Source organism: Salminus brasiliensis, chromosome 3, assembly GCF_030463535.1.
Source record: "Salminus brasiliensis chromosome 3, fSalBra1.hap2, whole genome shotgun sequence".
Lineage (NCBI taxonomy): Eukaryota > Metazoa > Chordata > Actinopteri > Characiformes > Bryconidae > Salminus > Salminus brasiliensis.
Window position 1 is genome coordinate 7,003,507 of NC_132880.1, and position 11,606 is coordinate 7,015,112.

Genomic DNA, 11,606 nt, shown 5'->3' on the forward strand with positions numbered 1-11,606 from the left:
CTAGACATCATATTTTGACTGGATGTGGGTGGGGGTGGGTGGGGCTGGGTTGGGAGGGTTAGGATGGCCTTGTCTTTCCTGCTTGTTGTACACACTCTGGACTGATATCTGTTGCTGAAATAACTGGTTTATAGTGGGTGAGTGTGCTGTGATTTGGGTTTATGCTCAAAACAATCCTTTGGAATTTTTTGTTTAGGGTATATAAAATATGTAAAATGGTCAAAGCTGAGGAACCTTGTCAAGGTACCTTTAAGACACCCTTATCTTTAAGAGCGAAAGGCATGAACACATGAAAGCATGAAAAGATAACCTCTAACTGAAAAGAAAGGGCAAGGATTCTGTTGACCTCATGTAACAGTGTTGGAAAAAAGGAGATTTTCCCCTCACTCTGAACTGAGTTTATTTTACTATGTTCAGCGTTTTTTGCTCCGTTGCACATTCGACAGTACCTCGCGTGCAAAAAAATAATAATAATAAAAGTGTCTGTGCTCCTCTCATGAGGCCTGCCCTTTGTTTTTCTTTCCTCTAGTGTCCAGTCAACTGCAACGAGTCCAGAGGCGCAGTGTGGTCTATGTTTAGCACCAATCAAAACAAAATCCACGTCCGAGCTCTGCTTTTCCACCATGTTCCGCTGTCTGGGTGTTTACAGACATGCATCACTGACAGGTCCGAACCGAGCCATGTTTGGTGAGATTTCCTGCTGGACTTGGTGGGGTTGCTTAGAAAGCCAGGGTCAGAGCAAGGCCATTCTAAGCAACCCTGCCATGCCCGAAGGCCCAAGAAGCTTTCCAGAGCAGGGAATCAAACCCACAACTCTGTGATTAGAAATCCAGGGTTCTAACCTCTGAGCTACATGAACAGCTACTGATCTGGATGTCCTGGATATGTAGTGGTTCTGTAACTTTCAATCAGGCTGTTGCTGGACATGGTGGGGTTGCCATTGTCATTATACAGTACAACAAGACTCAGTCTTCCACATTTTCCAGCTTAGAAAGCAAGGATTAGAGTGCAGGGTTTTAGCAGAGCTGGGTATCAAACCCACCACCCTGTGATTAATAACCCAGTGCTCTAACCACAGAGCCTTGCTGTGGATGGCTTGAATATTGGTATAAAACTTCAATTAGGTTCTTCCCACTCACACTTCTCACTTACAAAGAACCATCTAATGAAAGATTATTTAGGGCAGTGGTTCCCAACCATGGTCTTGTAGGACCCCTTGCCGTGCACATGGTAGTGGTTTCCTGCTCTAACACACTACCTTGACCTCAGGAAGGGCTTGTTCATGAGCTGATTAGCTGGATCAGGTATGGTGGGAGCAGGGTAAACACAGGTACTACAGTACCACAGTTGGAAGCCACTGCTTTAGGGAAGCAAGGGTGGTAATTCAGTGGCATTGCTTATGAACCCTTTGGCATGTTTAGTTAGTCATCTAATCAGTAGGCTGGTGTTTATAAGGGCGCCTACATGACACTTTCATAATGTGTATAGAGGCTTATTCCAACAGGCATCAGCTACCATAATACATAAAAACAACTGAAAAAAGAAAGCTTAATAAACCATAAACGCTCACTGAAAAACACTTTACTGTAGAGCTGCATTCCTAAGGGTATGTGACACCTACATAAGCCTTCCATGCCAACTGATATAAACCTATAATGCAAAAATTCAATAATTTAACATTTGCACAACATTAGCACATGCCTCCTCCGATAAATGTAAAGTCAGCCATCACCTCGTTCGAGCTAGGCAGCCAACATGCTCTGAGGAAATCACCAGACCCCCAGCTCTGATGCATCAGCATCATAATGGGAGTGGTGAAAGGCGAGAGAGCGCCATCTACCCACCCAGAGAGAGCATGGGCAGTTGTGCTCTCTCAGGCTTTGGCTTCTGATGGCGAAGCAGCATGACCAGGGATTCAAGCTGACGATCCTCAGGTCATAGTGTCCGTGCATTTGTAACTTTTAATGGATGTCAATGTAAAAAAATGTATTACATAATGTCTCAAAAACTGAAAAACTGCAAAAATGGAGATACAAGGTTATCATAACACTCTGAGTTGAGATGAGATTGACGAAGCCAGCCCTCCTCACAGCTGATGCGCTTCATAACCACTTTAAAAAAAGTCTTCTGTTACCAGGGTATTTGTGGTGGCGAAGGGGCTGCAGCTTCCACCCCCTTTTCACTGGTGCTTTACTACAAGCGCGCGAGTCTCGTTGCCCCATAGGAGGAACCGAGCGCGTGCTTGGGGGCGTGGAGACGGGTGGGCGGAGGGGTGTCGCCCCAGAGGACGGTTTCAGCACCGTGGACAGCACCGCCGCCTCTCACTCCACTCCCACCGCCTGTGTCGCCTCGTTCGCTCCGATGGAGGCGCGTCCGTCTGGAGAAAGCAGCTCGTTCACGGCCGTGCGTCTAGGACCTAAGTGAGCGCAGTTTCTCGCGAAGGGGAGAGAGCGAGATAGTGGATTAATAAACGCAGAGCCTGGCGGGAAGGATGCCTGAGCGAGGATGTGTACCAGCCGCAAGATCATCTGGAGCCTGCTGGTGCTCTCGGTGCTGGAGATGGGACTCGGCGTGTCCAGCATCGCGCTCGGCGCGGTGGGCATTAGCAGGGTGCGCGCAGGCCACAAGACGCAGCAGGGCGACGCGTCCCCGGTGTGGAGCGGGGTGTGTGTACGTTTCACTTTTCTCTAATTGCGTTTTTGGCAGTTTTGGCGTCATCAGCTATGCGTTTTCCCACGTTTAAGGGCTTGACTTGACTGCCCAAACGACTTTCCTCTCTGCGGAACGATGTGCTCCTTAACGGCACGCTTCGTTCTGTTGCCAGGCCATAATAAGGTGGCATGCCTCTCTGAAAAAAAGTTTGTGTAATTAGAGTTTGTGTAACTTTGTGTGATGATATGTGAACGTTACCGCCTGCGTAACGTAAGGTAGTGTAACAATGGGGTTTCAGCTCGTAACGCAAAGTATCCATTTGGGATCAAAATAACACCTTAATGTTCTGAGTGTGTTGAGGAGTCTAGTAGGTGTATAGAACCTTTCTAATGGTTATTCAAAAGCACTTAATGAAAGTGCTTTTAAAGAAGGGTCTAGATTTACTTAAATGGTTCTTAGTCTGGTTAAAGGGGGTTAAAAGGTTCTTAACCTGGTTACAGGGGCTTAAATAGTGTTTAGTCTGGTTAAAGGGGCTTAAATGGTTCTTAGTCTGGTTAAAGGGGTTTAAATGGTTCTTAGTCTGGTTAAAGGGGCTTAAATGGTGCTTTGCCTGGTTAAAGAGGCTTAAATGGTTCTTAGTCTGGTTAAAGGGGTTTAAATGGTTCTTAGTCTGGTTAAAGGGGCTTAAATGGTTCTTAGTCTGGTTAAAGGGGGTTAAATGATTTTAAGCCTGGTTAAAGGGGTTTAAATGGTTCTTAGTCTGGTTAAAGGGGCTTAAATGGTTCTTAGTCTGGTTAAAGGGGCTTAAATGGTTCTTAGTCTGGTTAAAGGGGTTTAAATGATTTTAAGCCTGGTTAAAGGGGCTTAAATGATTTTAAGCCTGGTTAAAGGGGTATAAATGGTTCTTAGTCTGGTTAAAGGGTCTTAAATGGTTCTTAGTCTGGTTAAAGGGGCTTAAATGGTTCTTTGCCTGGTTAAAGGGGCTTAAATGGTTCTTTGTCTGGTTAAATGGGCTTAAATGGTTCTTAGACTGGTTAAAGGGGATTAAATGGTGCTTCACCTGGTTAAAGGGGCTTAAATGGTTCTTAGCCTGGTTAAAGGGTCTTAAATGGTTCTTAGCCTGGTTAAAGGGGCTTAAATGGTGCTTCGTCTGGTTAAAGGGGTTTAAATGATTTTAAGCCTGGTTAAAGGGGTTTAAATGATTTTTAGCCTGGTTAAAGGGGTTTAAAGGGTTCTTAGCCTGGTTAAAGGGGCTTAAATGGTTCTTTGCCTGCTTAAAGGGGCTTAAATGGTTCTTAGACTGGTTAAAGGGGCTTAAATGGTGCTTCACCTGGTTAAAGGGGCTTAAATGGTTCTTAGACTGTTTAAAGAAGTTTAAATGGTTCTTAGCCTGGTTAAATGGGTTTAAATGGTGCTTAGACTGGTTAAAGGGGCTTAAATGGTTCTTAGCCTGGTTAAATGGGCTTAAATGGTTCTTTGCCTGGTTAAATGGGCTTAAATGGTTCTTAGCCTGGTTAAATGGGCTTAAATGGTTCTTAGCCTGGTTAAAGGGTCTTAAATGGTTCTTTGCCTGGTTAAATGGGCTTAAATGGTTCTTAGCCTGGTTAAATGGGCTTAAATGGTTCTTAGCCTGGTTAAAGGGTCTTAAATGGTTCTTTGCCTGGTTAAAGGGGCTTAAATGGTGCTTAGACTGGATAAAGAAGTTTAAATGGTTCTTAGCCTGGATAAAGGGGTTTAAATGGTGCTTAGCCTGGTTAAATGGGATTAAATGGTTCTTAGCCTGGTTAAATCAGATCACAGTATGTGGATTCACAACATGGAAAAGTTTGTAGACACATACTCAGCCAATGTTTCTTTTGGGTTTAAGGGTATTCATTGGTAGTTTTCTGTACTACTACTCCTCTGGGAAGGCATTGCACTCAATATAAGAACATTGCTGTGAGGATTTGGTTGGATTCAGCCACAACAATATTAAGAGACGTCACAGGCTGATGTTGGATGATTAGTTCTGTATCAAAAACAAACTCCACTCCAACTCATCTCAAAAGTATCGGCTGAAGCTCCATCATTCTAGAGCATGCAGTTCCACTGCTCCACAGCTTAATGCTGGGCGGCTTTATACCCCTCTAGCCAACACTTGGAATTGGGCATGGCATGCAGTTGCTTTAGAGTGTCGCATTCTATTGGCAGTGCTTTTCTATGGAGAGAATACAATTGAACACCTGTGCCAGCAGTGTTTGCACTTTAAAGAGAAGCTGCATCCACTAATTTAAAGTGCTCTGTTGATATGACTGGACAATAGACAGCATATGTATGTTAGGATTGTACACATACAGATTGTCACTTTCTCTGACAAACAAGTCTCTACATTAGGTTTTTCTATGGTATATAGGGTGAAATATTATGCTCATTAATTTATATAATTTTTTTGCTGAGCAGGTTGCGGTTGTTAAATAAGCCGCCTCATTATTTCACAGAGTTGTCTTCGCTTGGCTATTGGCCGATTCATATCTGTGCACATCAGCACTCTGGGTGACCAGAGCAAGCTAGAGACATGAACACAGACGTTCAACCAGAGTTAAGAGTTCCACTCTATATAGTGATTATATATATATATAATATAACTACACAACATGTCTAGTCTCTGTAGAGAAGTACTGCCAATGGAATGGGGCTCTGTGGAGCAGGTAAACCTGAACTATTGGCACCATGCCTAATGCCAGGCATTGGCTAAAGGGGTATAAAGCCCCCCAGCACTGAGCTGTGGAGGAATGATGGAATGATGATTTGTCCTTCATCTAATACTTTGGGCTTGAGCTGGGGAGTTGAGGATGAGGTGAGGTGGTGATCATCCAACATCTTGACCTCACTAATGTTTGTGTCCCTGAATGTGATCAAATCCTCACAGCAATGCTCCTCCAAAATCAAGTAAAAAGCTTTTTTCCCTGGACAGTAGAAGTACAGCTACTCTTTTTTCTACCCTTTGATTTGGTAAGAAACAATGAATGAGCATGTGTCCCAATACTTTTGTCCAAATAGTGAACATATCCCACATCAGTTTATTTACTTTAAAGTTATTAGGAGTGTTTTGGCCTATACTGCTTTCTGACTAAGCCAAAGTCCAGAGCAGACCATTTACATGTGCCATTCTTAAAGGCTCAGGAACAAGAACAGCTTGTTTAATTTTAGGAGCTATAGAGAAGATGAAAAATGATTGTGTCAAAATTAATGACTGCTGATTTTGTACATAAATCCACACAGATTTTAGGTGCAAAAATAAAATACATGAAAAATGTTGGGTATGGGCCCTTTGAAAATGCATAAAAAAGAAATATGTAAAATATGCATTTTCATTATGGATATTACTACCCTGCAACAGTCCTAAATTGGTTTGTGGCTTTGAAAGTATAGCACTTTCATCAACCAGCGAGTTGACATGGTGTGTGTTGGTGCTTAAGAACTGTCAATCAGTTGTTCGGTCAAGTCCTTTAGTGATTCAATGACCCTTAATCTGAGCACTCCAGTGTGATGCAGTGGGGATACAAGAACACTTTCCGCAGTAACGTGCTGTCTGTTTTTCTGTCTCCTCTCATAGTTCCTCATCTGTGGACTCTGTGGGATGCTGTGCGCAAAAAAAAGGACTGGCCTGGTTGTGAGTACTGTCCCAGCTATGCCCATAACCACCTGCCTCTGCAGACACTGCTGCTGCTTGACATAAATATGTCAGTGAATAATTTGGGCCAGAGGTTTATAAAACTTGCAGTGAGTTTAAGATATATCTGAATTGGAATCAAAATGAAAGTAAAGTCAGGTCTCAAATAATGAGAAAATAAAGTCAGGTCTCAAATAATAAGAATGTAAAGTCAGGTCCCAAATAATGAGAAAATAAAGTCAGGTCTCAATTAATGAGAAAGTAAAGTCAGGTCTCAATTAATGAGAAAGTAAAGTCAGGTCCCACATAATGAGAAAGTAAAGTCAGGTCTCAAATAATGAGAAAGTAAAGTCAGGTCTCAAACGACTTGGAATAAAATCTTTTTTACACCGATTTGCAAAGAATTCCTTTAAAGTTGCTATTTTGGACTGACAGTGACAATATATATATATATATATATATATATATATATATATATATATATATATATATATATATATATATATATATATATATATAATGAATATTGAATCATTTTTATAACAAATAACTTCAACTTCTTGGTTTGGAAGCATGCCTTATTCTATTGACTAGAGTTTTAGACTCTCTGGGAGATGCATTAATTGAAAATGTCTGTTAAATTTACGTAATGCTTGTGTAAACATTTCACACAAATAATGTTTGACATCAGCAAGATTTCTGTCTGTCTGTATACAAAGTATACAAAGTACAGTGATGGATTAACCTTAGTGCTTGGACCCCTAAAGAGCAAGTCAAGAACATCAGTGCAGTCACTTAAACAGCAGTCTACAGTCGTAACATCTAACCATAGCACTTTAAAACCTTTAGGACACCACAACACCAGGCTGCTAGGCACATGCGTTTCTCCGCATGTGTGTGGAGGCATGCTGCCATATGACTACTGTATAGAGGAGGAGATTCAATTAGGCACCTTGAGAAGTGGAGTGGAGGAGTCACAGGGGAGAGTGTTAATGACAAATCAATAGCAAAGTGAAACCTAGTCTGGAAGGACTTAACGTCTCCCTCTGCCTGACTGCCTGTCTTTTTCTCTCACTTTATCTGTCTTTTACATGCCTCTCGTCCTCTGGTTCACTTTCTCCCACAAACTGCCTGTCCCGCGTCTTTAAAACATCCATGCATTTCTTTCTTTATTGTTCCACGAGTTATATCTGCTCCATTTTTCAGCACCGCTTTCTAGATCCATTTTCCTATCCCTCTCTCTATCTGTTTCTCTGCCTCTCCCTCGTTGATTGGATTTATTTTATGCGCCTCACACACGACTGAACTGTTTCCACACAATGGAAAAATGACTGAATTGATATGCCCTCTCGCTCCGTAATGGCTCTTTGTGATGGCATTTAGGGCACTCTACCATGTTACCGTCTACTGTAAATTCCTCTCACTCAATCACTCAGCCTCATTATTCTCCTGCCAAGCAGTACAGTATACGAGTCTGGTGCTAAAAGTGCTTATCTGGTGCATATCTACAATTATTTGTATTGCTGAAATCCACAGAAGCATCAAAGTGGGTAAAGCCCATCTGCATGAGGTGAGAAGAGAATGGCATTGGGCTCCTTTCCAAAATCGCCATATGGTCATTATAGGTCATACTGCAAGTATCAGCCCCAGCACCTTTCTACTCAAGAGAGTTTCCTTTAAACCCTTAAAAAGTCTAGGAGCCACTGGCGGGCCTAAAGTGTTATTATATACTTCTATTACCAAAGAATAGCCCCACCCCACTGTTGTTTCTGAAAAAAAAATTGATATAACCAAAATAGAGCTATAAAACAAGCCAATCCCAAAACCGCAGAACTGTTATGTATGGTCTTGATTTGATCACCAAAATACAATGCTGCATACATTATGCTGGTCATCTTAGCTTTTGACCAGCATAAGATGACCAGCATGGCCAAACTGGACTAGTATGACCAACATGACCAGCATCACCAAGCTGGATGGCCAGTAAAATCAAATGCTGCATACATTATGCTGGTCATGAGCTGCTTAACCAGCTAACTTACCAACAAAGGGTATATGTTTGTCTATGTTGGTAAGTTAGCTGTTTTTTCAACCACCTTGACCATAAATGACCAGCTTAGACCATCTGAAACCAACTACAAGCAAAAGCTGGTCTTGAGCTGAATTTTGCAGCAGGCTGTTTATAATAGTGGTGATAGGAACCAGATATCTGACGAGTTTAATGCCTCTTAAGAGTACCTTAAGGTACCTAGTATTACATGCAAAACACAGTTTTACAGTAGTTTTGAGGAGGTTTTGGCCTAAAATGTATTTTTATATACATACAGGGTGAAAGATACATGCAGGGCTTTGCCATTCAAAATAGTACTGGTTCTTTTTATTGGAGACAATAAAACCTCCAGTTCCTATCATCTGGCACTGTAAAGAAAGGTTTTCTACATAAATCCATAGGGACCCCAACTCACAACTTACAGAATCTATTGTTATCATCTTGGTGCTAGATACCACAGGAGACCTTCAGAGGTCTTGTCGACTCCATGCCTCGAAAGGTCAGACCTGTCTCTCAGATGAGACTAATTATGCTTCAACCCTTAAGGTCCATCCATAAACAGTTTAATATTGTGTAGGTCCACCAAAATAGCTCTGACCCCTAAAAAGCTTGGACTCCACAGGAACTGCGAAGAGGTCCTATGGTATCTGGCACCAAGACATTAGCAGCAGATTTTTACAGAAGACCCTGTAAGCCTTGGATGCCCATGACCCTGTTGCCTGGTTCACAGGTTGTCTTTGCCTTGAAATACTTTTGGTCGTAGACATCCACAATTTCACTTTTACCTTTTACAATTTCACGATTACGCTCTCCAAACCAGGCAGGCTGGAAATGACGACAAAAAATAAATACCATTTGAAATGAGTAACAAGCTCTGGATGTCCTATGTTTTGGATGTGCATAATGTTCTGCTTACTGCTTTCTGCTTTACCAACCGCTTAACATTAGCTTTGAAGGACCACATTTGTGTGTGGAGCATGGCTGGATCATTTGAGACAAGCACAGCGATGAATGAGGTATAAAGGAGCTGAGGGGCGTGTTTTCTCACAGCAGGAAAAAAAAGAGCTAGTGCGTGCCGCTAAACAAGGGTAGAGTGATAAAGAGAGTCGTGACCGAGCCTAAATAACACTCTCACTGTAATTTGAGGTAAAAGTTACGGGAAAGTGATGAGCTGGCATTTAGTTGACATTAGATAACAGCTCTGTCTGCAGCCAGTTGAACAATTAAAAACAACAGGCCAGCACAATCTGTAATGGCTAAAAAAAATGCTCTGCCTTTTTTTTTCCATGTCTCATTCATTCTCTCTCTTTTTTTTTGCTGACTATGCTTTAACCTTTAGGATGCTTACTGTGGGAATGTGAAAACTTTAGAACAACTAAAAGCTGGACGGTTGTCTGGAGTTTGTTGTTTGTCTTGTTTAGTGGGGTCTAACACATTAGAACTTCTGAAGCAGTAATGTAATAAACACCAACTTATCACCACTAACAGGTGAAGTGAAAAACACTGATTATCTTCATCTACAGTGGCTTTTGAGGCTGCGGTGGGATCTACATATTAGGCTGCAAGTGAACAGTCAGTTCTTGAAGGTGATGTATTAAAACAAGGAAAAGTGGGCAAGCATAGGAATCTGAGCCACATTAAAACGGGGCATTTTGAGGGCTAGACGACTGGGTCAGAGCATCTCCAAAACATCAGGCAGGTCTTGTGGGGTTTTTAGGGTATGCAGTGGTCACTACCTACCAGAGGTGGCTCAGGAAAGACCAACCAGTGAACCCAGCAACAGGGTCAAGGGCACCTAAGACTCATTGATGTGATCCATGGGGACCCCAACTCACAACTTACAAGACTTATAGAATCTATTGTTATTATCTTGGTGCTAGATACCACAGGAGACCTTCAGAGGTCTTGTAGAACCCATGCCTCGAATGGTCACACCTGTTGTGGTGGCACAAGGGGGACCTTTTTAATATTAGGCGCTTATGTTATGGCTGATCAGTGTCTGTCATTCTCTCTGTTTCTTGTTATCGTTCTCTCTGTCCCTCAGATGAGAATAATTATGCTTTAACCATTAAGGTCCATTCATAGACATAAACAGTTTAATATTCTGTAGGTCCACCAAAATAGCTCTGACCCCTAAAAAGCTTGGACTCCATAGGAACTGCGAAGAGGTCCTATGGTTTCTGGCACCAAGACGTTAGCAGCAGATTCTTACAGAAGGCCCTGTAAGCCTTGAGTGCCCATGACCCTGCTGCCTGGTTCACAGGTTGTCCTTCCTTGGAACTCTTTTGGTATGTACTGACCACTGCATGCCTGCCCAAGCCCTGCCATTTTGTAGATGTTCTCACCCAAACGTCTGACCATCATAAATTGGCTCTTTTTAACATATCACCTTCAAGAACTGACTGTCCACTTGCTGCATCCCACCCCTTGAACGGTGCCATTGTAACCAGATAATCAGTATGATTCACTTCACTTGTCGGTGGTTTTAATGTTATGGCTGATTGTCCTAACATGTCTCTCTATTGCTCTCTACCAGATGATACTGTTCTCGGCCTGCTGCATCTGCGGCCTGATCGGAGGCATCCTGAACTTCCAGTTTGTGCGGGCTCTGGTAAAGCGGCCGGACACAGTGCGCTCCCTCCACCTTGCCGCCATGTCCCTGGCCTGCCTCGGCATCAGCAGCTGCACACTGTCTACCTGGCTGACCTGCAGGCTGGCCAGCAGCGAGCAGCAGCGCATGTTCCTGGAGCGCGAGCACTCGCTGCACCACTCGCACGAGATGGCCGAGAAGGTAGAGACGTAGCTCACCACAAAAAACATACACACAGAGGACACACCAGCTCCCAGTTCCCAGCGCTATACTGACTGTGTGCTCCCACCAAATAGTGGGAATAACCACCCTTAGCTTGGCTGACATGTCTAGCAAGATGTCTTGGCATGGGTTAACTGGTCCACGGTGGTGCGACGATTGTTCTGTACCACTCGCCAAAGTCGCTGTTTCTGGGTCACCTCTGTTATGAGATCCATTCTTGGTTTGCTTTCACTATGCCATCTCTAGAACGTCCCAGAAAGTTTCAGAGATTTCCGAGACACCACTTTAGCCAAAAACCTAAAGTTTGTAGACGCCTGTTTATCTCTCACTCTCTTATTCTATGTGTCTCTTTCTCAAACCAGGAGATGCTAGATAACTCCAGCAATGGCATCCCTCAGATCACGTACAACGGACGCAGCGCATCACCGTGACAGTCGGAT

The 11,606-nt window shown here is 43.0% G+C and overlaps 1 protein-coding gene across 3 annotated transcripts; it reads left to right on the forward strand.

Annotated features, from left to right (window-relative positions):
- Positions 1 to 2,505: 2,505 nt before the first annotated feature.
- Positions 2,506 to 11,606, forward strand: LOC140551217 (transmembrane protein 196). 3 transcript variants are annotated; one of them, XM_072674604.1, is made up of 4 exons: positions 2,506 to 2,670; positions 6,248 to 6,304; positions 10,891 to 11,145; positions 11,529 to 11,606. In XM_072674604.1, the coding sequence occupies exons 1-4, from the start codon at positions 2,506 to 2,508 to the stop codon at positions 11,595 to 11,597; spliced, it is 546 nt and encodes a 181-aa protein (XP_072530705.1). In that variant the 3' UTR covers positions 11,598 to 11,606. The 3 variants fall into 3 exon arrangements, with proteins under 3 accessions (XP_072530705.1, XP_072530706.1, XP_072530704.1); XM_072674605.1 differs by having other exon boundaries at positions 2,506 to 2,652; XM_072674603.1 differs by having other exon boundaries at positions 10,891 to 11,153; positions 11,456 to 11,597.

Excerpts from the sequence above, each read along its gene's own strand:
- LOC140551217 (XM_072674603.1), top strand. The coding sequence starts at position 2,506 with ATGTGTACCAGCCGCAAGATCATCTGGAGCCTGCTGGTGCTCTCGGTG. Across the intron at positions 6,305-10,890 it reads AAAAAAGGACTGGCCTGGTT|ATGATACTGTTCTCGGCCTG; the intron begins GTGAGTACTGTC and ends GCTCTCTACCAG. Across the intron at positions 11,154-11,455 it reads ATGGCCGAGAAGGTAGAGAC|CCAAAAACCTAAAGTTTGTA; the intron begins GTAGCTCACCAC and ends ACACCACTTTAG.